The sequence below is a fragment of the Microtus oregoni genome, unplaced genomic scaffold (genome assembly GCF_018167655.1).
Source record: "Microtus oregoni isolate MIOR12 unplaced genomic scaffold, Mior012 000002F_ref0000024, whole genome shotgun sequence".
In the NCBI taxonomy this organism is placed as follows: Eukaryota; Metazoa; Chordata; class Mammalia; order Rodentia; family Cricetidae; genus Microtus; species Microtus oregoni.
Window position 1 is genome coordinate 55,778,517 of NW_024543061.1, and position 24,525 is coordinate 55,803,041.

General features: G+C 47.9%; 1 protein-coding gene across 3 annotated transcripts in view; it reads right to left on the minus strand.

Annotated features, from left to right (window-relative positions):
- The window catches only part of Vgll4 (vestigial like family member 4), a 114,896-nt gene extending 90,813 nt beyond the window's left edge, over positions 1-24,083 (minus strand). Inside the window, exons 1-2 of one of the 3 annotated variants that reach the window (XM_041680193.1) lie at positions 23,819-24,083; positions 12,431-12,506 (exon numbers count right to left, since the gene is read on the minus strand). In XM_041680193.1, the coding sequence (XP_041536127.1) occupies positions 12,431-12,494 (64 nt within the window). In that variant the 5' untranslated portion in view covers positions 12,495-12,506; positions 23,819-24,083. Of the gene's footprint in view, positions 1-12,430; positions 12,507-19,631; positions 19,654-22,990; positions 23,166-23,818 lie in introns of those variants that run through there. The other 2 variants (XM_041680202.1, XM_041680210.1) reach the window with 2 other exon arrangements.
- Positions 24,084-24,525: the final 442 nt, after the last annotated feature.

A 24,525-nucleotide genomic window follows, 5' to 3' on the forward strand; every position in this document is an offset into this window, starting at 1 on the left:
CCTGCAAAATTCAAGATGTCGTTATTTTTTTTCTGTTGTACAGTACTCCATTGTGTAAATGTACAACATTTTCCTTATCCATTCTTCAGTGGAGGGGCATTTAGGTTGTTTCCAGGTTCTGGCTATGACAAACAATGCTGCTATTGATGTAGGAGGTCTTTTTGCATTTGTGTTGATTTCATTGGGTGAATAAAGAAGCTGCCTTGGCCTTTTATAGGGCAGCCCTTAGGTGAGTGGAGTAGACAGAACAGAATTATGGGAGGAAGAAGGCAGGCAGGGATTGCCACCATGGAGCCAGCCGCCAGGTCAGACGTGCTGAATCTTTCCCAGTAAACCACGACCACGTGGTGACATATATATTAGAAATGGGTTGAATCAAGATGTGAGAGTTGGCCAATAAGAAATTGGAACGAATGGGCCAAGCAGTGTTTAAATGAATACAATGTGTGTGTTGTTATTTCGGGATATAAGCTAGCTGGGCAGCAGGGATGCAGCCCGCCGCTCCTCATTACAACATGCTATGAACATAGTTGAGCACACATCCTTGTGGCACAATTGAGCATCCTTTGGGTATATACCCAAAAGTGGTATTACTGGGTCTTGAGGAAGGTTGTTTCCTAATTTCCTGAGAAATCACCACACTGATATCCAAAGGGGTTGTACAAGCTTGCATTCCCACCAGCAATGCAGAAGTGTTTCCCTTTTCCCACAACCTCTCCAGCATAAGTTATCATCAGTGTTTTTGATCTTGGCCATTCTTACAGGTGTCAGAAATCCATTATTTTTTTTAAAAAAAAAATACATATATATAGCTTTATTATTCTGCTTTTTGTTTTTGGCAGAATCAGTGTCATACCACACGCACATTTTTGTTTTGTTTTGTTTTAGGGTCTTTTTTTAATTTTTTAGTTATTTTGTTTGTTTTGTAAGACAAGGTCCCACTATGTAGCCCTGGCTGGCCTGGAGCTAGCTATGGAGACCATGCTGAGCCGCTGAGCTTAAACTCAGATATCCACCTCTCTGTCTCCCTAGTGCTGGGATTAAAGGTGTACACCATACAGTTTTACAACCTAATTGAACAGCTGAACAATGAATTCGCAGACCTGTGTTTATTGCTCAAGAATAGGGCTCATGGCTTTCATTCATCCTGGAAAAACTATGACTCAGATCTCAATGCTTCAGAACATCCTATTTTTTACTCTGAAGAAAAAAAAAATGACTAGGAAGGAAAGAAAATGTTTTAATACATAATTTTAGTATGGTCATCTTTGCACCAATCAGTGCAGTCCCAAGAACCGGTGTTTAGGTTTTTAATGAAAGGGTCTATAGAGTTCAAGGACAGCCTGATCTACACAAAAAGTCCCAGGCCTGCCAGGGCTCGTAGTAATACCTTACCTCAAAAGGAAAAAAGTTAGGGGGACAGAGATGGTCAGAGAGAGGGTAGATTTGGTTTAGGTATAAGCAAGAGAAACAAGAGCTAGGCACAGCACAGACTGGAGGGCTAATCTGGCATGCATAAGGCCCTGGGTCCTAACTCCTGAGCCACACAGCACGAAGAAAGAAAACATAGCAGTCTCCCTTTCTGTAGAGAGCTTACACCCCTTCCCTGTACCTTCACCCCAAGCCGAGGGGACCCACACAGGGGCCTACATTTCATTCAGCTGCTCTCAGGCCCAGTGTGAGTGAATATTTGGGAACCTTCCCTTTGGGCAGCTGCAGGTCACTGCAAACTCAGGCTTTAAGCCCCTTGTTTCAAGTTAAAGTTTTTTTTTGTTTGTTTTGTTTTTTTTAATTTGTTTTGTCCATCTGAACTCACCCGCCTTCCCTCTGTCAGGAAAGTAGACCCCTTCCTAATTTTCCAGCACTGTTTGAGGCTGTAGTTTTGTTCTTAATAAATATCCTTTTTTGCTATTCTAAAGGACTTTGACAAAGGCATACCTATGGATTCAGAATGAAGTTTGTCCTCTAGAATTCCCAGGGAGATATGCAAAAATTTCCAATTCAAATTGTTTTATTCAGGAGATAAGCAGGCTCTTCTCTCCAACTACAAGCCTTTCCTCTTCCGGCCCAGGTTCCAGCTTTCCTGCTCAGTGGAATTTATACAAACTGGTGCAGGGGTGCGCAGTCAGAGAGCTGAGGACAGTAGCATGAGGAGCCTGAAGTCAGCCTGGGTTACAAGAGCCTTTATCAAAAAAGACAAGTACCAACCACAGAATCTAGGGTGATTGTACAGCCGGCCAGGCTGAGGCAGGGAGCACTGAAGGCCAGCCTGGGCTACATTACAAGACTTGATCTCCAAAACTGGACTACAGGGTTAGAGAGAAGACTCAGCAGTTTAAAGCACATATACTGATCTTGCAGAGGTCCCAAAGTCAGTTTTCAACACCCATGTCCAGTAGCTCACAGTCACCTATAACTCAGCTCCAGGGCATCGAATGGCTTCTTCTGGTCTCTGTGGTCATGACATATATCAAGTGCACAGACCCACAGACAGACACACACGATTAAGAAATTTATCTTGTATTCAATTAATTTCTAAAACAAAATAGACTGCATTCTAATTCTCTGAAACAAGAGACATTAAAGCAACATTAACAAAGTAAGGAAGAAACCCTCTGCACAAAGTTGGAGAAGAAAGCAGAAAACCCTCTGCACAAGGCAGGGGGAGAAAGCAGAAAACCCTCTGCACAAAGCTGGGGAGAAAGCAGAAAACCCTCTGCACAGGCTAAGGGAGAAAGCAGAAAACCCTCTGCACAAAGCTGGGGGAGAAAGCAGAAAACCCTCTGCACAAGGCTGGGGGAGAAAGCAGAAAACCCTCTGCACAAAGCTGGGGGAGAAAGCAGAAAACCCTCTGCACAGGCTGGAGGAGAAAGCAGAAAACCCTCTGCACAAGGCTGGGGGAGAAAGCAGAAAACCCTCTGCACAAAGCTGGGGGAGAAAGCGGAAAACCCTCTGCACAGGCTAAGGGAGAAAGCAGAAAACCCTCTGCACAAGGCTGGGGGAGAAAGCAGAAAACCCTCTGCACAAAGCTGGGGGAGAAAGCGGAAAACCCTCTGCACAGGCTAAGGGAGAAAGCAGAAAACCCTCTGCACAAGGCTGGGGGAGAAAGCAGAAAACCCTCTGCACAAGGCTGGGGGAGAAAGCAGAAAACCCTCTGCACAAGGCTAAGGGAGAAAGCGGAAAACCCTCTGCACAGGCTAAGGTAGAAAGCGGAAAACCCTCTGCACAGGCTGGAGGAGAAAGCAGAAAACCCTCTGCACAAGGCTGGGGGAGAAAGCAGAAAACCCTCTGCACAAGGCTGGGGGAGAAAGCGGAAAACCCTCTGCACAGGCTAAGGTAGAAAGCAGAAAACCCTCTGCACAAAGCTGGGGGAGAAAGCGGAAAACCCTCTGCACAGGCTGGAGGAGAAAGCAGAAAACCCTCTGCACAGGCTAAGGGAGAAAGCAGAAAACCCTCTGCACAGGCTGGAGGAGAAAGCAGAAAACCCTCTGCACAGGCTGGAGGAGAAAGCAGAAAACCCTCTGCACAGGCTAAGGGAGAAAGCAGAAAACCCTCTGCAAAGGCTAAGGGAGAAAGCAGAAAACCCTCTGCACAGGCTAAGGGAGAAAGCAGAAAACCCTCTGCACAAGGCTGGGGGAGAAAGCAGAAAACCCTCTGCACAGGCTAAGGGAGAAAGCAGAAAACCCTCTGCACAAGGCTGGGGGAGAAAGCGGAAAACCCTCTGCACAAGGCTGGGGGAGAAAGCGGAAAACCCTCTGCACAAGGCTGGGGGAGAAAGCAGAAAACCCTCTGCACAAAGCTGGGGGAGAAAGCGGAAAACCCTCTGCACAGGCTGGAGGAGAAAGCAGAAAACCCTCTGCACAAGGCTGGGGGAGAAAGCAGAAAACCCTCTGCACAAAGCTGGGGGAGAAAGCGGAAAACCCTCTGCACAGGCTAAGGGAGAAAGCAGAAAACCCTCTGCACAAGGCTGGGGGAGAAAGCAGAAAACCCTCTGCACAGGCTAAGGTAGAAAGCAGAGTGAAGTGAGCATGAGCTCTTTATCCAATGGGAAAGGTAAAGATTTATTCATTTCATTTACAAGGACTCGAGGTGAGATTCAATAAAATGGCAGTTGCAATAAATCTAAACCCAAGAAGGATGCACTGGCTTGATTGTTCAGACTTGATTCAATTTCTCTGAGAACGTGAACGCTAATGTAATATTGCTACACATTACACCCACATCAAATGCTCAGTCAACAAGAATTCTATAAGCCCATGACATTCATCTCTGAAAAAAAAAAACCAGCAAAAGATGGGAAGGGATGCAGCTTTATTTAGCTTTAAGCAAAAAGAAAAACCTGGCTGGAAAGGAAAGATATGCACACAGCAAAATTAATTCCAAGTCTAACGGGCTAGTGACCACCTGAAGCCATGCACTCAGATGAGCTTGAATGGCACAGGGAGAAAGAACTTACTTTTTAAAAATGTAGTCATGGATGAAATTCTCAAAAAATTAATTTAAAAAACTGAAAGCAGGATTGTTCAATGGGTAAAAATATTTACTGCCAAGCCTGAGTTCAACCCCCAGAATCCACATAGTGGAAGGAGAGAGCTGAGCCCTCCGAGCTGCCCTGACTCCACACCATGACACCACCCTGATACCATAGCATGTATTCACCCCAACACACAGACACACACAAATACACAAATGTTAGGTTTTTTTTTTTTAAATGAATTTCCTCATGAGAAGAATCTAGGCACAGATCATCCACCTTCTGTGCTTAAAGATCTGCTACCAAATGAGCCCGGCGGCAGTGGCGCACACCTTTAATCTCAGCACTCAAGAGGCAGAGGCAGGTGGAAACTACAGTGAGTTTCAGGACAGCCAGAGCTACACAGAGAAACCCTGCCATAAGTAGACAGGCAGGCAGGCAGACAGACAGACAGACGGGTCTGCTGTCATCACTCACACACAGTGAAAGCAGCAATGAGGGTTCAGTAAGGCTGGGCATGGCACACTTGCTTTTAGTCTCAGCAGAGGCTGGTGGATCTGTGAGTTCAAGGCCAGCCTGGTCAACAGAGAGCTTTCCAGGCCATCCAGGGCTACATAGTGAAATCCTGTCTCAGGAAAAAAGAGGGAACTGTAAAAAGAAATATCCTAGGATGGAGGGCACAGCTCGGGGGCTGCACATGTGAAGTCCTAGGTTGATTCCCTAGCACTTAAAGTGGGGAGGGGAAAAACCCCTACCTACCATTACCTTCTGTGACTAGACCAGAAGCCGTTTATAAAGTCCAATCTGGCTAAAGAATTCACAAAATTCTAAAATTTGTGAAATTAGCATGACTTTGCATAAGAACGTCTGCATAAAAGCAGTTTTCCCTCAACAATTACAAAATTTGACAATGCTAACCCCACAACCCGTGGAAAAGCAACTGGCTGGAGCCAGAGTGTGCTGGCAAATGAAACAAATAAATCAATAAAAAAAAAATCAGTCTCTACAAAGCAAAGGAAATTAGCCCCAGGCACTTGCCATTGCGTAAATATCCCTACCACCACAGACCTGCTTTCTCTTGAGCTGTGACTGAGACACAGGCAGAAGGCTCTTGAGCCAGCCCTGCTGGAGCTGGGCCGCAGCTGAGGACGGCTGCCTCTCCGCAAAAACATCAGCCTGCCCCATGCCTCTGTCCCCCTGCTACCAGAATTCATGGATGACTTAAAAGCCAAGATGGTCTTAGGCACACTGTGCTCACCAGATTGCGTATAAAAAGCCCTTCTAGACAGGGTACTGCAGGAGGACACTGACAAGTCAGGGATGGTGGAGAAGACACACCAGAGACACACAATCAGATCTGATTAAGGTAGAGGCTCTTCACAATGCCCAGAAGGACCAGGAGAAGGAGAGCAGCCAACAAAACAACAAAAAGTCCTTCACTGGGGGACTGGAGGGATGGCTCAGTGGGTAAGAGTGGCTGTTCTTCCAGAGGACCCAGGCTAGGTTCCCAGCACCCACATGGTTCCAGGGGATCCTTCTGGCCTCTGTGCGCACCAGGTATGCATGTGGTGCCTGCACATACATGCAGGAAAAACACTCATGCACATAAAATGAAATAAGGAAGTGTAAAAAAAAAAAATTTCAAGTCCTTCTTCCACGGATTCTTGGCGCTGACATTTTAATTTGAATTGCAAATGACATGAAAATAGACTGTAACACTTTTTATGTGTAGTAAAGAAAAACATGGGTTTCCAAAAGGTTGAGAAATATTCATCTAAGAGAAATATAACCCGGCCCCCAGTGTCTGAAGAGCTATTCAATGCTATTTTCTACATCCATTATGCTAATTAACAAGCCACTTTATTTTTCCACTGCACAGATCCATTGCTAACACTCATTATGCTAATCTGATCTGATATGAAACTATAAAAACAGCAGATTTTAAATAGCTGCCTCTGGAGGGAAGCCCTTCTGATTAAATGCCTAGCCTGGGATGCAAATCTGATTAGGGTAACTGCCCGCACACTGAAAGCAGCTTAAGCAAGCTCATCCTATGTGTTTAGTTAAGAAGCAAAAGAAAGTTTATGTGGGAGAGGGTGTTCAGTGATGTGAGCGTGTGCCTAGTGTGCCCCAGGCACCATCAAAAATAAAAGAAACTGAGCCAGGAGGTGGTAGCACACGCCTCTAATCCCAGCACTTGGAAGGCAGAGGCAGGTGGATCTCCATGAGTTTGAGGCCAACCTGGTCTACAGCTAGGACTATGACAGAGAAACCCTGTCTCCAAAATAAACAAACAAGCCAGGCAGTGGTGGCACAATCCTTTAATCCCAGCACTTGGGAGGCAGAGGCAGAAGGATCTCTGTGACTTCATGGCCAGCCTGGTCTACAGAGCGAGTTCCAGGACAGGTACCAAAGCTACACAGAGAAACTTTATCTCTTAAAAAAAATTAACAAATGAATAAACAATTTAAATTAATAAAAGAGAGCAAGAAAGGCCTCCTCCGCACCCGGTGACACCCAGCTAAAGAGCTCTGCGGTACTCAGCAGTGGTTACCCTCAGCATCATTGTTCTGTCTGAGACCAGCCTCACTGTCCCAAGGATGTCCCTCCCTTACCCAAGGATGACCTTCAACTCCTGATTCTCCTGCCTCCACCTCCAAAAGGGGATTACCACACCCAGCTAACAGTTGCTCTTTTGAGGACTGTGTGTTAGGGAGAGATCATGCTGAGTTTTGCATGATGTGTGTTTTTCTGTTTTAATCTTGAATTAGGTATCTAGCTTCTATAAATTCAATTTTCTGGTATTTGCAAAATAGCCTGCTTACATGTCCTCACTTAAAAAAAAAATCCAGAGAAAATGTTTTCTGAACTACAGTGTGCTATCAAATACAACAGGGTGGGGGCGGGGCTCAGAATCCGTGCATTTCAACTACAGCGGTCATTATAAGTTTGTTTCATTGCTGTTAAATCAATCAGTTCCTTAGAGAGAAGCCGCTCCATTGGCTATTTTATTGCCGGTAAATAAACGTTTAAGTGCCTGTCGTGTGCACCAAATGCTGTATGCTTACGCCTGGGACACAAGGCACAGAGATTTGTATCCAGACTCTCGGATCCAGGTCTTTTGGTACAAGGGACTACTTTGAGATCTTGCTTTGCTGATGGACAAGTTAATGAAACCAGGAATCTGTAAACTACAGAGACACAGACAGTAAGGCAACTGGCCACTTTCCAGAGAGAGACTTCCTGATCGATTTGACACCCCCTCCCATTTCATGGAGCCATAACTCGGCAGACACAGTCTAAGCTCTGGGGTGTGCCTATGTACAAGTCTCATCAGAAACTGCCTCCTGGTCATCTGCTCGGGTCTCCTTCTGATGAGCCAAGTACCACAGTCAGCTGCATTTCCACAGCCCATATGCTGGTCAATCCAACTAGTATATAAGAGGAAGTTTACCTCAAAGCAGAAGGAAGCCATCAAGGTTACTCAAGCTGCAATCTGTTACCGTGGGTCTTATCTTCCGTCGCAGTGGGCCTTACCAGAACTGCACTGTGCAATCAATGTGTGGGGCTCTCTCTATAGCTTTTCGGGGGGATCGGATCCGTGGGGCGGGGCATGGGGTCAAAAATGACACAAACTGCTTTCGCACTAGATACGATCTTCAAACTGTTCAAAATCCACAGCTTTGGATGTCGAGAGGAAAGGCAAGATAATGAGGGGAAAATACGGAAGGAGCAAACACCATCCTACACAGGCTAGTTTGATGTGGGGGCAAAACAAGTCAGCAAAATCTCTCACGCTTAGAAAATGCTGGGAGTGCATTTTCACTGGGGCAGAATCTGCCATTTTTAACTCTTTCTTTTTTTCTTTTTTTTTTTTTTTTTTTTTTTTTTTTGTCTTTTGTTTGAGACAGGGTCTTACTATGTTATCCAGGCTGTCCTAGAATTCACTATCTAAACCAGGCCGGCCTCAAACTCGCAGAGATCCACCTGCCACCTGCCTCTGCTTCCCCAGTGCTGGGATTAAAAGGCCTCTGCTTCTTTTCTTTTTAGGCAAAATAAGCATCAACCTAGAGAGATGAAATATTCCACTTGAACTCCTCAGAATTCCTTCTTGAGAAGGGCTACGGTGGCTCACACTTCAGCCAGTCACCTTTCAAGGGCCTTCACCAAAGGGGCCAGCAGGGCAGGTATGAGTCAGGTGCACACGGTGCGTCTTCTATGCTGTTCTTCTCATGCCCCTCCACACAGACCCCTAGAATAAAGCTTTTCCCCCGGGGGCTGGCTAGATGGTGCGGTCACTCAGAGCAGGTACATGCTGCTCTTCCAGAGGACCAGAGTTCAGTCAGGCAACGCGCAACTGCCTGTAACTCCAGCTCCAGGGAATCTGACACCCTCTTCTGGCCTCTGTGGCACCTGCACCCAAGGGGCATTTACTCACACAGCATACACATGTACAGATATATGAAAATAGTAAATTTTTTTTAAAAAAAAGCCATGCTTTTAAAATTCTTGATTTAGGTAGAATGACACAAATCGGCTACATTGGAAGGTGAGGCAGGATCACTGGAGCCCAGCCTGGATACTATCTCAATAACAACTGCAAAAAAAAGATCTTTGTTTTAACGTGGAGATGGGTTTATTAAAATATTTTAATACAAACTTAAGCGTAAGGGTTAAGTGAGAGAGATTCAGAGAGAAAGATGGACCCCAAAACACAGGTGCAGATTTCTCAGAAAAGAGTTAACCCAAAAGATATCAAACAAAACATGCAAACCATAAAATTTCACACTCTAGGATATACAAGAAAAAGTATCAAAAATATTTTGTAAATATCATAATAAGATGAGGTATAAAAGACACCAAAGTAGGAGCCCTAAAGATGGATACTGGGTACAGCGGTTTGAGTAAGAAATGTCTCCCGTGGTCTTGGGCAGTTGAACACTTGGTCCCCAGTTGGTGTGGCACTGTTTGGGGAGGTTTAGGGGTGTGGCCTTGTTGGAGGAAATGTGTCACTGGAGGTGGATCCTAGCCTAGTCTTGCCTATTTCAAGTTAAACACACCCTACTTCTTAATTGGGGTTCAATACGTGAGCTCTCAGCTTCGTATTCCTGCTGCCATGGCCTGCAGCCTACTGCCAGGCTATAGCCGCCACTGTGGACGCTAACCCTCTGGAAACACAAGCTCAAATAAATTCTTTCTTCTATAAGCTACCTTGGTCACAGTGTCTTATCACAGCAACAGGAAGTAACTGATACAGTGGAAAAAGACACTTACCACCAAGCCTGATAAATCTGGCTCAATCCTCAGAACCCATAAGGTAGAAGGTGAGAAAAAAAGTCATCCTCTGACCTTCACATGTGTGCCACGGCACACCCATACCCACACATATACAAACAAATATAAAAATAAAGATACGGAAGTATTATTATCCTATATGCCAGGTATCTGGTCCCCCTATTTTGATCACTGTTTATTGAGGGAGGGTCACTTTTTTTTAAACTACTAAATGATAAAAGGTTGAAAAAAATTAAGGGCAGCCGGGCGGTGGTGGCGCACGCCTTTAATCCCAGCACTTGGGAGGCAGAGGCAGGCGGATCTCTGTGAGTTCGAGACCAGCCTGGTCTACAAGAGCTAGTTCCAGGACAGGCTCCAAAACCACAGAGAAACCCTGAATCGAAAAAACCAAAAAAAAAAAAGAAAAAAGAAAAAAATTAAGGGCATTCCCAACTTCAGCGTGAACAAGCCCCGAGAAGAGAGTGTCTCCCAGGCAAAGAGAATAAAAATGGCAGCCTCAAGTTGTATCTCACTGAGTCCATTCCAGCTGTGCCCTAGCGGCTCATGGAATTAACCAGAGTCTCATGAGTGGTAGAATGATTATTTTGGGTAAATTTATTCCTTCCAGGACGCCAGATAAGCTTATGTTACCACAAAACCTCCCTTTCTCCACTTACTTTTGCTGGTGTCCTCAGATATTGCCTTTATTCCCTGCTGGATGACCTCATGGAACCTTAAGGCTATCGGGTACCACAAGAGCCGTTCATTTGCTCCCAAACGCCAGAACAATCACTCCCTCCAAAATGGCCTGAGTTTTCGGTTCTCTTGGAGCTCAAGAAATGTGGAGAGACTCATCTGGGTCACCGAAATGTACTGAGAGGCTGATCTCAAGAAACAGTTCTGTGTTCGTAATAAGACACCCAAATCAGATTATACACACACACAAGCTTTTTTAGAAGTGGTGGGGAGAATGATAGCCACCCCTCAAGTATAAGAGCGACTTATAACAAAAGCCAAAACAGCATTAATCTAGGGCAGAGTAAACTGAGTCGGGCGAGGCTGGTCCAGATAAGTCTAAGAAATCTAGTGAGAGTTGTTGGGCGTCAGGGTCAAGTGTGTCTATGAACTCTCACGCACTCGTGTGGGGAAGCACACCAGCCCACTCCTGAACCAACTGGATCACCAGAGGTAAGAAATGGTCCTGAGTCTACCCCCTGATTATTGTAGCCTTCTGTGTGATTCACTCTTATTCCGCAATACTTCCAGGTCAGGGCCTCATGGGCGAAGAGCAAGATGTCCTCCCCCTTGGCAGTCATTCTTTCTGTGGTGGTGGCTCTGCCCTGGATACTCGTCACCTCTTCTATACACTTGGAGTTTCTACAATAATATGTTCCTAAGCTCTACAAGAACTTCAAGGTTATGTTCACCCTTACAGAATCATTACTCATGAAACTGGAACCTAGGTAGGTAGGAAGGATCCTGGAACTGTGATTCATGAATTGGGAAGAGAGGGGCCTGAGACAGGAGAAGGCAAAGAGGATAAGAAATTCTTCAGCTCTACACTCAAGGATAGGAAGGGTCACACACCTATTTTCATTGTCTTGGGGTATGAACATAAAGCCAAATGCTACCTAGAGGGAAGTTTTCCATCAGTCACATCAGAGTGCAGCACATCCCGGACAGCTATTCAAGTCAGCCCATGTACTGCCATCTTAGGACATCACACAGTTTTCTGACGGTCCGAAAAAATTCTGTCACCAGAGCTGCCTCTCCCTGTGGCCTTGGAAACACTCTGCATCCTGAAGCTTCCACTTCTCTGGGGAGGGGTAATTACACATCAGTAATCAAAAGCTCAATACCTGGGAACTGTGTAAGAGGCGGGGAAAGGGAAGTGTGGGGGGCGAGGGAGGGCAGGGTTGATGACTATCCTGTTCAGTCAGTCCTCTAATGATGACCCTGTGTGAATGGAGGAGACAGGGAAGGGGTGTGCACAGAGGACCCCTTGATAACATCAAAGACTAGGAGAGGCCCTGACATGGAAGAGGAAAAAGGACATGGGTGCTCCCCACCAGGAGGTGAAAACAAAGGTTCCCACCAAACACATGAGAGCCCATCACAGCTCCACAGTATCACTTCCCGTCCTCAGTTATACAACCAAGATTTAGAAAAGTTGGCCCAACAGTTAACAGCAAGCATTGTACGCCATGAGAGCATGAAGCTCAGTGAACGCCAGGCAAGTGTTATGCACACCTTTGCTCTTAGCACTGTGACTTCAGGGCTAGACTAGTCTCCACAATGAATCCCACCCGGGCTAGCCAGGGTTACCCAATATGACACTGTCTCAAACCAAAGAATTATCTTCATTGATGATCTCAAAACCAAGGTGCAAGAGAACAAACTATAGCTCAAGCCCTAGCAACCAAAGAAGCAGCTAAAATGTATGTTCTGGGGTGGGGCTTGGAGGTGGGGCACCTGCCTGGCATGCACAAGTCCTGAGTTCTACCTTCTAAACTGAAACAGATACAAATTAGCCATCCTTGGTGTTTGGAAACAAGAATGGGGAAAACACATTGTTATCTTTTCGGAAAGCCAACCAAAATTACCAAGACACAGTCAGGAAACCAGGTGGAGAAGCAGGTAGTTTTAACTTGGCACAGGAGGTACTAAATACAGGTGACTCACGTTTCTCATCGTCAGCATGCACCAGAGAGGCTGCCCTGGACAAGACATCCAACGGCGTCTCCATTCCTGGGTGAGCCTGAAGGGGAAAAGAATAGGTGAGAAAACAAAACACGCAGATAGAACTTGCAAGCCTCGTCTGGAATTCTGGTAGGGAACAGCATACTGAGGTTACAGCCTGAAGAACATGCTTGGCACACACACGGCCCTGGGTTCAAGTCCAGCACCAAAAAGAGAATCGAAGATAATTTTAGTAGTCCGCAAATCAACTCCTCCATCGGCCACAGACAGCTCTTCCAGAGTGAAGCTCCTCCTGCCTGCTGAGACAGCAGGGCCCTGGTAAGGAACAGAAACTGGGGCTAAGTCGCCAGGCCCAGGAACCCTATTGGGGCTCTAAGGAGAGACACAAATGTTCACACCCAAGTCACTTGTGTTTATAAATGTCTACACTCATTCATAGTGAGCCTGTGCAGACACACTCCATAAAATTTAGTCTGGGGAACAAAGGCTGTCTGTGAACATGGCATTGCCACCAGTCTGAGGGTTTGGTGGCGGTGATGACTGCTATTTATGCGTCCTTGCAGAAACCACTACCACTGGACCATTCTCTACTTTTGCCTTCCCAACTGAGAGTCAATGAGCAACAACAAACAGCAAGGGCTACAGGGCAACCAGGAAACTGCAGCTTCAAATCCGCAGTGTGTGCCTGAAACACTGGGCCTTCTGGAGAGTTCAACAGGAATCTTCCTAGTGTCATAGACCTTGTGACTACTAGTGCTGACTTCTGTACCCCGGTGTCTTACGAGCCTGTTTGTTCTGCAGTCCCATGCAGTGAACCCCAGCCTTGCATGCTCCACAGACCTTATCCCAGCCCAGATGGCCAGGCTTTTATTGACACTGGACTTCCAGTCAACTGTTCCCATAGATTACGACATAGCTGTAAAAGCAGAGGCTGCAGAGATTTAAAGGGAGAAGGAATCCCTAAAAAACGAGGCTGGTTCTGACCAAGTTTCCCTTTCTGAATAAAACAACCTCACCAAATAAATAAGCACACTCAATTATCACGGGAACACACACTATTAATTCAGGAACTAGGAGAGAAAGCTCGCACGCCACTTTTTAAAGACAGCCAGCATTATTTATTCAGTATTAGTCAACATTTACTAATACTACGAAGGTCCCTCAGTGTGTGCCAGCCGGGCTTTCCTTCCTAATATAAATACTTCAGGCCTCCAAGGAGACATCAGTCCTTAATCCTGCAGGGTGACGTCACTCGGTACACATAGAGTCTGTACTTGGTGTTAAAGAAAGGGAACAGGATCAAGACATGCAGCTGCCTCCAAAACCTTGTGTTGTTCTGTGAGGCACACAACTCTCCAAGAACTCAAGCTGCAGGGATGGGCTTCCAAAGCACTGTTCTGAGATGACTCGGTCTTGCAGAGGACCCATTTGATTCCCAGTACCAAGACGGCCACTCACTTTATTTATCCTCCACCACCCCGGGTGCTCATCCATGGCATACATGTGGAAGTGAGAGGGCAGCTTGGTTCTCCCCTTCCTGAGAATGGTCCTGGGAATAGAACTCAGGTCATCGGGGTTGGTGGCAAGTGCCTCTACTTGCTGAGCCATCTTGCAGACCCAGGAAAACAAAACAAAACAAGACAGAGTTTGTCTATGATAAATTCACTTGGAAACTCTTGAATCAAACTGGTGAGCATTTCCTGCTTGTGCTGTTACTGTGCAGCTGGGCCCTCTGTAGGGGACAGGGGATGCACACTAGTTCTTACCCCGCCTCCGGTCACCCTGCTAACCTGAAGCAGCCCCGAAAGATCACCTAGGGTGAAGGTGGATTACAAACAGCTGTGCGAAATTCCAAACCATTTCATGAGCCAAGCCCCGCAGAGACTAAGGTGGATTCTGAAAGGCTGATGGAGAAAGCAGCTGAGGCACTTAATAAAAGGACATCTGTGGGAACCTGACCTGAGATAAGAACAGGGAACGGGCTTGCTCTACAAGGGAGTCCATATTGTCATCCAAGCGCCAGGCAAGAAAGAGATTGAGTTCAGGGGCTGCAGAGATGCCTCGAAGGTTAAGAGTTTATGCTCCACTTGCAGAGAACCTGAGCTCTGTTCCCAGCGGTTCACAACCACCTGCAACTTCGGCTTCTGGAAACTCTACCAGCTCTGCCTGGGCAGCTGTGCTCATGTGCACATGTCCACAACAAGAGGACATTTAAGAGAGATAATTTAAGAGAGTTCAAGGCCAATCTGTGTTACATGAGACCCTATTCCAAAACAAGAACCAGAAGGAAATAAAATGTCAATACACGTGCAAGCATATTAAGCAAACTGTAAACACAGCGTTATGTTCCTACTAATGATGAGGACCAGGTATGCAGGTCAGCAGGAGAGCAAGGTGCAGTCCCTAGGACTCAGTAAAAACAAAACAGAAAGAGAAAAATGACTAGAACAGGCCAAGTATCAGCCACTAATTTTCACAGGATGGTCTAGGGAGGTTTCCCTGAAGAGGGCAGTTGAGGTGAGACCTCACAGAGGGGAGGAATCAGGGCAGAGGAGGAGGACAGTCAAATGTCTTCATGAGGGGAGTGGCTACCTGGCTCATCCCCATGCTTCTCAAAACTGATTCAAGTTCAGAGTGCAGAGGAGTCTCAAGACCTAACTGCAAGGCAGTCTAGGTGCAGCCCCATAAGGCTGTCTTCTTCTGCTCCTACACTATAGCATAGCAACAACCAAACAGAGAGTTGTTCGGCATGCTGACACCTGGACTAGGATTGAAGCGAGAGGAACGCGGCACACCACTGTGATATAGTCCTTTAGCCTTTCTTCATGGCCATTGTCAAATGCAAGCATACCTCATGATGAACAGATCCAGAACACACATGTATGGGCAGCAAGAGAGAGAGAGACTGCTCATATATTTTCTCTGCCAGTCCCATTCCTTTCCTAAAGTTATCTCGTCCCCAGTCAGCTTCCTGTGAGGGAAGAGGTCTCCAACTCCGAAGCTATTTATTAAAACTTGGGAGCACCCAATGCTACCATGATGTCTAACTACAATCCTGAAAGCCATTTTGCCCTTCTACACCAAAATAAATAAGTATCTGTGTCCTTTCAGCCCACAAGGGGACAGAAGAAAATTATGACAGATATGTGATTTAATTTCTCCCAAAGGAAGGAAAAGAATTTAAGGCGTGTGTCATGCAAGTTTTCCAGGAGAATTGCATGGTGGAAGGCACAGAGCTGCCGGGCTCTACCCAGGGAGCACTAGAGACTACATCTATCTTCCACGGAGAGTTTGCCAGCCTGAACAGCCTTCCTTAGCCAGCATGGGCACTGAAGGAGAGGCTCCAGTGGGAGACAGCAGAAGTCAGTGAGGCTGCCTGGAAGTTCCTCCCACTCTATCACTTGGCCACGTGTTAGACTGTCCCAGGGTACTTGATGGTTTCCCCAACGTCCAGCTGCACGTGGTTAAGTACCCCCAAATTCCTGCAGGCCCTGTTCCATCAGCAGTCCAAACCATTCCCCTGGGGGGAACTCACCCTCCTCCAATAAGAGGCAACAGCACAAACCAGAGTGTGAGTATTGATTGTCAGGACGGTGACCTTCTTGGCCATCCAGAGCTTAGAGGACTTCACTGGTCCTCATCTCTTTCTCTCCAGTAGCAAATTGTAACAGCACAGAAAACAATCGGTGGGCTCCCCGTCGTCTGGGTGCAGCTTATACCCACAGCAGACCACACTGGTTAGCTAGGAAGCTGTAATGAAGAGTTAGGCTGTACTGGCTGATTTTATCAGCTAGACACAAGCTAGAGTCATCAGAGGGGAAGGAGCCACAGTTGAGGAAATGTCTCCATTGGATCCAGCTGTACATCATTTTCTTAATTAGTGATCAGCGGGGGAAGGCCCACGGCCAATAGTGAGTAGTGCCATCCCTGGGCTGATGGTCCTGGCTTCTATAAGAAAGCAGGCTGAGCAACCCAGTTATCAGCACTCCCTCCATGACCTCTACATCAGCCCCTGCGTCCAGGATCCTACCCTGTTTGAGTCCCTGTCCTGACTTCCTTTGGTGATGAACAGCAATGTACAAGTGTAAGCCAAATAATCCCTTTCCTCCCCAACTTGCTTTTTGGTCATGGTGCTTCTTTTTAGTTAGTTAGTTAGTTAGTTAGTTAGTTAGTTAGTTAGTTTGTTTCAAGACAAGGTTTCTCTGTGTAGCCCTGGCTATCCTGGAGCTCACTTTGTAGACCAGGCTGGCCTTGAACTCACAGAGATCCACCTGCCTCTGCCTCCTGAGGGCTGGGGTTAAAAGATGTCATGGTGATCACAGCAATAGAAACCCTAAGACTGTCACCAAAATCTAGAAACCACAGACAACCACAACTCCATGAGGACCCAGCCTCTTGTAATACACATCCTCCCTATCTATTCACAGCATCTCAGACCACCCCTCTCTGTTTTTGTGCAAAAGATATGTTCCATTTGTGTTCCTTTTTTTCCTTCTCCTCCTCATGTTGCACCATCTGTTAATACAGGCAGGGCACTAGGATCAGAAACCAACTTATCCCACAGAAAGGCCAGTGTGTGCTAAGCTTTGCTGCTGTGGACGTCCAAAGCCAACGGGATGGCCAGCCACTTACCTTTGCCCTAGGTCCCCTGTCCCTCTGCTGGTCTGAACAAGAAATGTGCATGCAGAGAGACTGGAGAGATGGTTTAGTGATTAAAAGCACTGGTTGCTCTTCCAGAGGACACAGGTTCAATTCCCAGCACCTATATGGAAGCTCACACTTGTCTATAACTCCACTTCTAACGTTTCTGACACCCTCCCACAGACATACATGCAGACAAAACACCAATTGAACATAAAAGCAAATTTTAAAATATGTGCGCGCGTGTACACACCCACACACACACTCGTGCACGCGTACACACACACATGTTCCAATAGGCTCCTGTATTTGAACACTTAGCCCATGGTTGTAATACTGTTTGGGGGAAGATCACTGTGGGATGGCCTTGACGGTCTGTAGCTTTACCTCACTGTTCTCATTGCTTCCTGTTTCCAGATAAAATGTGATCAGTCAGCCTCCAGCTCCCATCACACCATGCCTACCCTGCAGGAGTCTCTATCCTGACCCTATAAGCCAACGTGACAGCAACAGGACAGGAACTAATACAATCCTTAAAGACAATGATGCCAGGCATGGTCGCACTCGCCTTTAATCTCAGCCTTCGGGACACCAGAATGTCTTCCCCTCTGTAACTTGGCACCAATGAGCCAATCTCTCCTCATCCACCCCCCTTCCTGCATTTACTACTTTTTAAAAATATGTGTGTGTTGTGTGGTGACCATGTGTGCACACATGAGCATGCACATGCGATGCAGAGGGCAGAGGTCGGCACCAGGTTCCCCACCAGGTATCACTCTGTACCTAGCTTTTGAAACAGGGTTTGCCGCTGAACCTGGACCTTGCTGACTTGGCTAAACTGGCTGGCCAAATATCTTCCTGTCTCCACCTCCCCAAAAGTGGAATTACAGTCTATTAAAAATCGCTCTTGGGCTGGAGAGATGGCTCAGTCGTTAAAGAATAAGCTCACAACCAAAAAAAATCGTTCTCTCCTCAGGTGGACCACTAAAGAACATCCACAGTAGAGTCTCTGATACCCCAGCTTTCCCTCCCTGGGCATGCTCAAGAATGAGCGACTGACCCACATGGCTAGCCTCTGAAGCACCAGGGATGTCAAGGACTCAACCAGCTTTGACTTACACTCACCTTCTTATGTCTGTACACCATCATGCCTGAAAATCCATCAGGGCAGATGCCTGAAATACAGGTAATATCCCTACATGCTCTATGAATTGAAAACATATGTGCATACTTAAAACCCTAATTAGGGATCTTCGGGTAGCTGTCAGCCTCCAGCTAGCCCACAGTGGGCTAGAACAGAACAAAAGAGAATTCTCAAGGAATGTACCTCTTAACTGTGTTAATATTTCCTCATGCTACAGTGACCCAAGGCTCTGCAGCCTTCCTCAGTCCCACACAAAGGGAGGGGTGACTTTTCATTGGCTTTGACAACCCAGCTGATAGACAGTGCTACCATGCAGTGTCTAGCAACCTCAGTCACTACAACGCCATTAACACCAGAAAAATCGTTGCTTTTTCACAGTTGGGAATTGAGTCCAGGGGCCTTGAGCACATTAGGGAGCCACTCTGCACTGAGCCGCAAGCTCAGCTCTGATAACACAACTCATCCTCGGCCTCCACCTGAGACTCCCAGCACACTTTGTGACCCTTGTCAAGGCTATCTGTGTGGCCTACGTTCTTTCTGCTGGTTGAAGTTCATTCATTCCTCTCAGAGAACCCGTGGAGAGTGAGCCTGTGATAGGCACACACTGACCTACTGTATCTAACAGCTTAAGGCTTGACTTCAACCGACTACCAATTCTCAGCATTCCTCACCGCTGTTGTCATCCTACATAAAAGTGAACTCTGTGACTCACCTGTAACTCCAGCTCCAGGGGATCCCACGCCCTCTTCTGCCCTTAACTCCCAGCTTGTCAAAACCTAGATAAGTCTTTTCTGTTTTGGGTTTTTTTTTTTCCCAAGACAGGGTTTCTTGGCGTAACAGCCCTGACTGTCCCGGAAGTAGCTCTGTAAACCAGGTGGCTTTGAACTCACAGAGATTCACCTGCCTCTGCCTCCCGAGTGTTGGAATTTCATGCATGTACCACCATGCCAGGGTCCTAGGCAAGTCTTCTAAATGGGGATCTATTGTATCGTTAGGCACACTGGTCATGGCCATTAGTAACTGCAGTTAGTTCTCTTAACTCACTATAATTAAGTTCTGTAAAACCATCATGAACGGGGAACTGGAGAGATGCCTCAGCGGTGAAGAGGACTCCATGCTCTCACAGAGAACTTGGGTCAGTTCACCGCACCCACATGATGGCTCACATGCTTTATAACTCTAATTCCACAGATTCTAGCACCTTCTTCTAGCCTCAGTGGGCCCTGCACACATGTGATACACATACAGATAAGCACACCACACATACAAGCTCCATAAATATTCAGTGTGGATCTTTTCAGCCTCTCAACACATTTTGCTGACTGACCAATACAGAGCTTTGCTTCAGGTGTATTTTTGTTTTAAACACATCTTACTGAATATCTATGGATTCATTACCGTGGAATTCACAGCTCGCTGCTCTCCCAGGCACCCCGAAACCTCGTCTTCCTTCCAATACACGTTTTCTACACGGAGCGCATCACAGTCTTCCTAGCTGAAGGACCTGAAGCATTTTCACCATCACGCTCGGAGGCTGCTTGAAACAAGTCACCCACAAAAAGTAGGAAAACAGAAAACACAGTACTTACACCAGCTGCTCCCCCAACACACACCAAAGCACGGCGTGCTCACACCTGTGAGCACTGGAACATCGCCCTGTTGAACCTCCTTTAGACGTGTGCGTGGAGAGACCCAAACCTGCCCAACCTCCACCTTAAACAGTGCAAGCTCTGCTTCGAAAGGTCACAAACTGCGGTGAGTGGGGCCATGGTATAAGTGGGAATAATGGCAATAGACTATATCTCATTAGCAGACAGGAGGCGTGAGGCACACAAAGGAGTTCTGAAAGGTTTTCCTCCTTTGCCAAAGAACCATTAAACTATAGCCCACATAGATTTCCGCTTCCTACCCCAGTGTCAACACTTCCTTGCTTTCCTGTCTTGGCAGTCAGTATGTGCCTTCCAGACCTGGCAACCCTGCCCAAGTTCTTGTCATTGCTATTTGTTCTTTAGGTGGACAAACCCCTGCCAACCAGCTGGCACCATTCCTCTGAACTCACCCAGTCTTCTATCAGACTCCAACCGTAGTCTGTATTAACTCGAGGAACCCCCCTTTACAACCATTAACGACCCTTGGCTAACATGTCCCATTGGAGGTGGCTTTTCGTTTGATTTTTTTTAAGACAGGTCTCCTTTACCCAGGTCACCTAGAATTGGACATGCAGCCCAGAGGACAATTCTCTTACACATGCTGGAATTACAGGTGTGTGCTACTACACCAAGCTTCGGAAAGCTCCTATCTCCAACACCTTATCTCAGGCAATAAAAAAAAAAAAATCACCAGGGTCTCAATTCCTTTACATTTCCCAGGTGTTTGCCTTTTGTTATCAGAACTTTTAACTGACAGTATTTTATAAAATTGCATTCAAAGGTCCAAGAAAACTTTTCACATTTGCATATCTCACTGTCTCCTAACTGAATCTGTTTTGAAGACAGAGTCTCTCCCTGAATATAGAACCCAGTCTTTTGGCTAGACCCTCAGAAGCTAAGAGGACATCTGATCATTTAGAACTGGAGTTGTGTATGGGTGAGAGCTGCCACGTGGGTGTGGGGAACTGTCCCCAAGCCATCTCTCAAGTCTGCAAAAAGTGTTGAAATTTTCAAGTCACTGCAAAGTCAGCTGAAGAACCAGCATCAGGAGCCACGTTTATGAAACCTTTACATCTCTTCAGAGACTTTCCCAATCCTGACTCCAGATCTGCTCCAAGGACATTGTTCACCTGGATTCTGGAAACTCTGCAGTGTACTAGAATAGTGTCAGTCTCTCACAGAAGAAAATAAGATGTCCTGGAGAGAGGACTCTGCAGTTACGATGACTGCTCTTGCAGAGGACTTGATTCAGTCCCTAGCACCCACGTGGTGGCTCACAAACATCTGTAACCCCAGCTATGAAGCCAGGTCTTCAGGCCTCCTCAGCACTGCAGGCATGTAGTACACAGACATATGTGCAGAGGAAACACCCAAACATATAAAATAAAAATTTTAAGTGTTAATTAAAAAAGAAAAGAGAATGTTAGATATCATCTGGGATATTTAGGTTTATCTGGGACAGAACCAGTGGGCAGGACTCGAACTCGTCTCCTGAAACAATGAGCTGAAGCTGTTTTCACTATGGCATTCAGTTTGGAATGCAGATATGGTTCTTTACAGCAAAATTATCTTCTTAATTGTACTGGGTTTTAGTTAATACAAAAACTAGTTCACATTCTACCTTCCACATCTAAAGCAAAGGCAGACAGCCCAGAAGTGTTAAACACTCACAGGTAGCAAGGCAAATGGTCTCAAAAGGAAACTTTTGCTAGAGTTAAAACACAAATCATGCGGGGAATGGCGGTACACACCTTTTGTCCCAGCATTCGGGAGCAGAGGCAGGAGGCTCTCTGAATTTGAGGCCAGCCTGGTCTACAGAGCAAATTCCTGGTCAGCCAGGGTTACACAGAGAAACACTGTCTCAAAAAACTAACCAATCAAACAAACAAATGAATAAATAAAAATAAAATGATGTAACTGTAAACAAATGAATAAATAAAAATAAAATGATGTAACTGTATCAAGAACTCCGCCTCCCGCCAGAGGGGAGGGGCTTTACAAACTATCCTGGGTCTAAGAATCTTCGGAGTAAAGTACCCATAAATCCATCATTTAGAGAAACAAGATCTTGCTAGAAGACAACCACCAGCTAGGACTCTGCACCACCCAGCCCTGAGGTCTCCTACGCCCACTCTGTTGGCCTTGACTCCTAATTAGCGGCTGCAGGGAACAATGACCACAGAGACAGAAGTGGAGGTCAAGTTTGGCACGCCAGAATGGTGTGCAAAACTGACCTTCAAATCCTAAACTACAAATGGACCTATATTGTTTCTTGACCTTGTTCCCAGAAGAAAAAAAAAAGGCGCCTACTTTCTTGGGTTTGGGGGAGGGTCAAAACTCCACATCCAGGGTAGTAGTATCTTCCAAATTGAGGGCTCTGAAGAACCTGGTGGCTCATGCCTTTAGTCCCAGCACTCGAGAGGCAGAGGCAGGTGGATCTCTTTGGGTTTGAGGCCAGCCTGGTCCACAAGGGGAGTTCCAGACCAGCCAGAACTACAAAGAGAAATCCTGTCTCAAGGAAAAAAAAAAAAAATTAAAGAGGGTTCTGATAAACACTCCACACTCCAAGACCGCCCACCTCCCCCACACCAGGCTGCTGGTTCTTATTAACTAAAGGAGGAAACACAAGGAACAGACAAACGGGACCAACGATCAAAGTGAAACCGACTTTTTAATCATCTCGTGGAAACCGACGAATGCAAAGCCAGGAAAGCGCTAACGACGAGGCCGCCCCAACAAGTCCTGTCATCCTCGCCTAAGGCTCTATGTCTCCGTGTGATGAATTCGAGACTCTAGAGCAAAGCAAAACAAAACCCAAAAAAAGGCAAAGACCGGAGCTTTCCGGGGAGGCCTCACGCGGTGCTTGAAGGGCGCTCAGCCCCGTTTTGAGCAGGGGGCAGGAAGTGCGAAGAAACAGCCGCGTCCCGCAGCCTAGAAGCGCCGCGGCCGGGACCCAGCCGGTGCCTAGCTTCGGGGCCTGTGCGCGCGCCCGGGACCCGGGTCAGCCGGAGCTGGACCGGCCCGTGAGCACGAGCAGCTGCAGTCGATCCGCCGCGGGTCCCGGTCTCCAAAGGTCGCCGGACCCGGGCCAGGGTACCCCTCACTCACCGCTTGCCCGCCTTGGGCTGGCCGAGCCCCGCCGGGGGCGCAGAGGACGGAGGCGGGGCACGCTCAGGGGCGCGCGAACTCGGGAACGCGCTCCTCTCCGCCGGGTTCTCCAACACGCGCAGGCTCGGGAGCGCGAGGAATCCCTGGAATGAGGCGCAGCCCGCCCGCGCCGGGTCTCCTCCTGGCCGGCATAGCCACGCCCTACGCACGCCCCGGACACGCCCCTCGGGCCGGGCAGGTGGGGCCGCGCCCAGGTGAGCCCGCGGGGCCGCGCTGCACGGCCACGAGCGGCGCGTACCCTCCGGCGCCGCGCGCTCGAAATCCAGAGCTCCGGCCCCGAACACCGCTGGGGTTGCGATGCTCCCCCGAGCTGCTTTTGCGGGGCAGGGTACACGGACGTGGCGTTCCTCAGCATCCCTCTCACGCGCCACGCCCCCGAGCCCCACGAACGCACCTTTCCGGCACACGCGTGAACACCCGCGGGCACTCCGGTGCGTGTCCAGGTGCCAGCCGCCACCAGCCACGCGCATCCCCAAGCGCTCCCAGCAGGCTTCCGCCCCACCGTCCCGCCACGCTCCGTGCCCGTCTCCCCGTAACCTGCCCTTCAGTCGGCCACGCGGGGCACCGGAGCCACCTTTGGGGACCCCACACGGACCCGGAGGCTGCAGCCCGAGGGCCGGCGGGGCGGTGGGCGCCCAGGAGTCTAAGCTCTACGTTCACACCCACGCGGCGGTAGCTCCGTGGGGTGCCACTCGCATCCTCACCCTCTGGTCACCAAACCCCACGCCCAAAGCCACCGGGACTCGACAGTCCCACAGCTACACGTACCTGAAGGCACAGAGCGGTCGCGCAGGCTTGGGAGGTGGGAACTCGGGGTGCCACAGAATCAAAAGGGCAGCCTCGGATCAAAACACTCCGAGCCGGCTGGGTTCCCTCCCATTCCAGCACTCCACGCGCGCACACGCGTCCACACTCACGCGCGGCCTCCCCACCCACAAGCTAGGAAGAGGAAACGCAGGAAAATCCGAGCAGCGGAAAGGGCGCTCGGGGCGCGCGCTGCACTTTGCTGCGCTGGGCAAACTCGTGCTGCCACCAGCCAGCTCTGCAGTGGGACGGGCAGGGGCGGAGGAGGAGGGAAACGCGTCCTATTGGTGCAGGTTCTAGCGAGGGCACGTGACCCGGCGAAGGCCAAACCTGGCTTTAATTTTTAGCAGTCATTCTCTGGGGTGGGGGAAGTGGACACGCCCCCGGCCCGGCAGCCCTGGGCCCTCCATTGTTTTCCTCATACTGCCACAATTAAGGAAAACATTTGCTTAGCATAACCGGACGCTAACTTCTTAAAACAGGCAGAGGCTGGACTTCTGGCTAGTTTTACCACAGCTCCACCTGCATGCCTTCTGGCTGTCCTCGAACCTTTGTCTCTATAAAGGTGCCCCCCCACACACACACACACACACTCCAACACATAAACACCACACCACAGTCTTGGTTAGTTTTTTTTTGTTTTTTGTTCACTTGATACAAGCGAGAGTCGT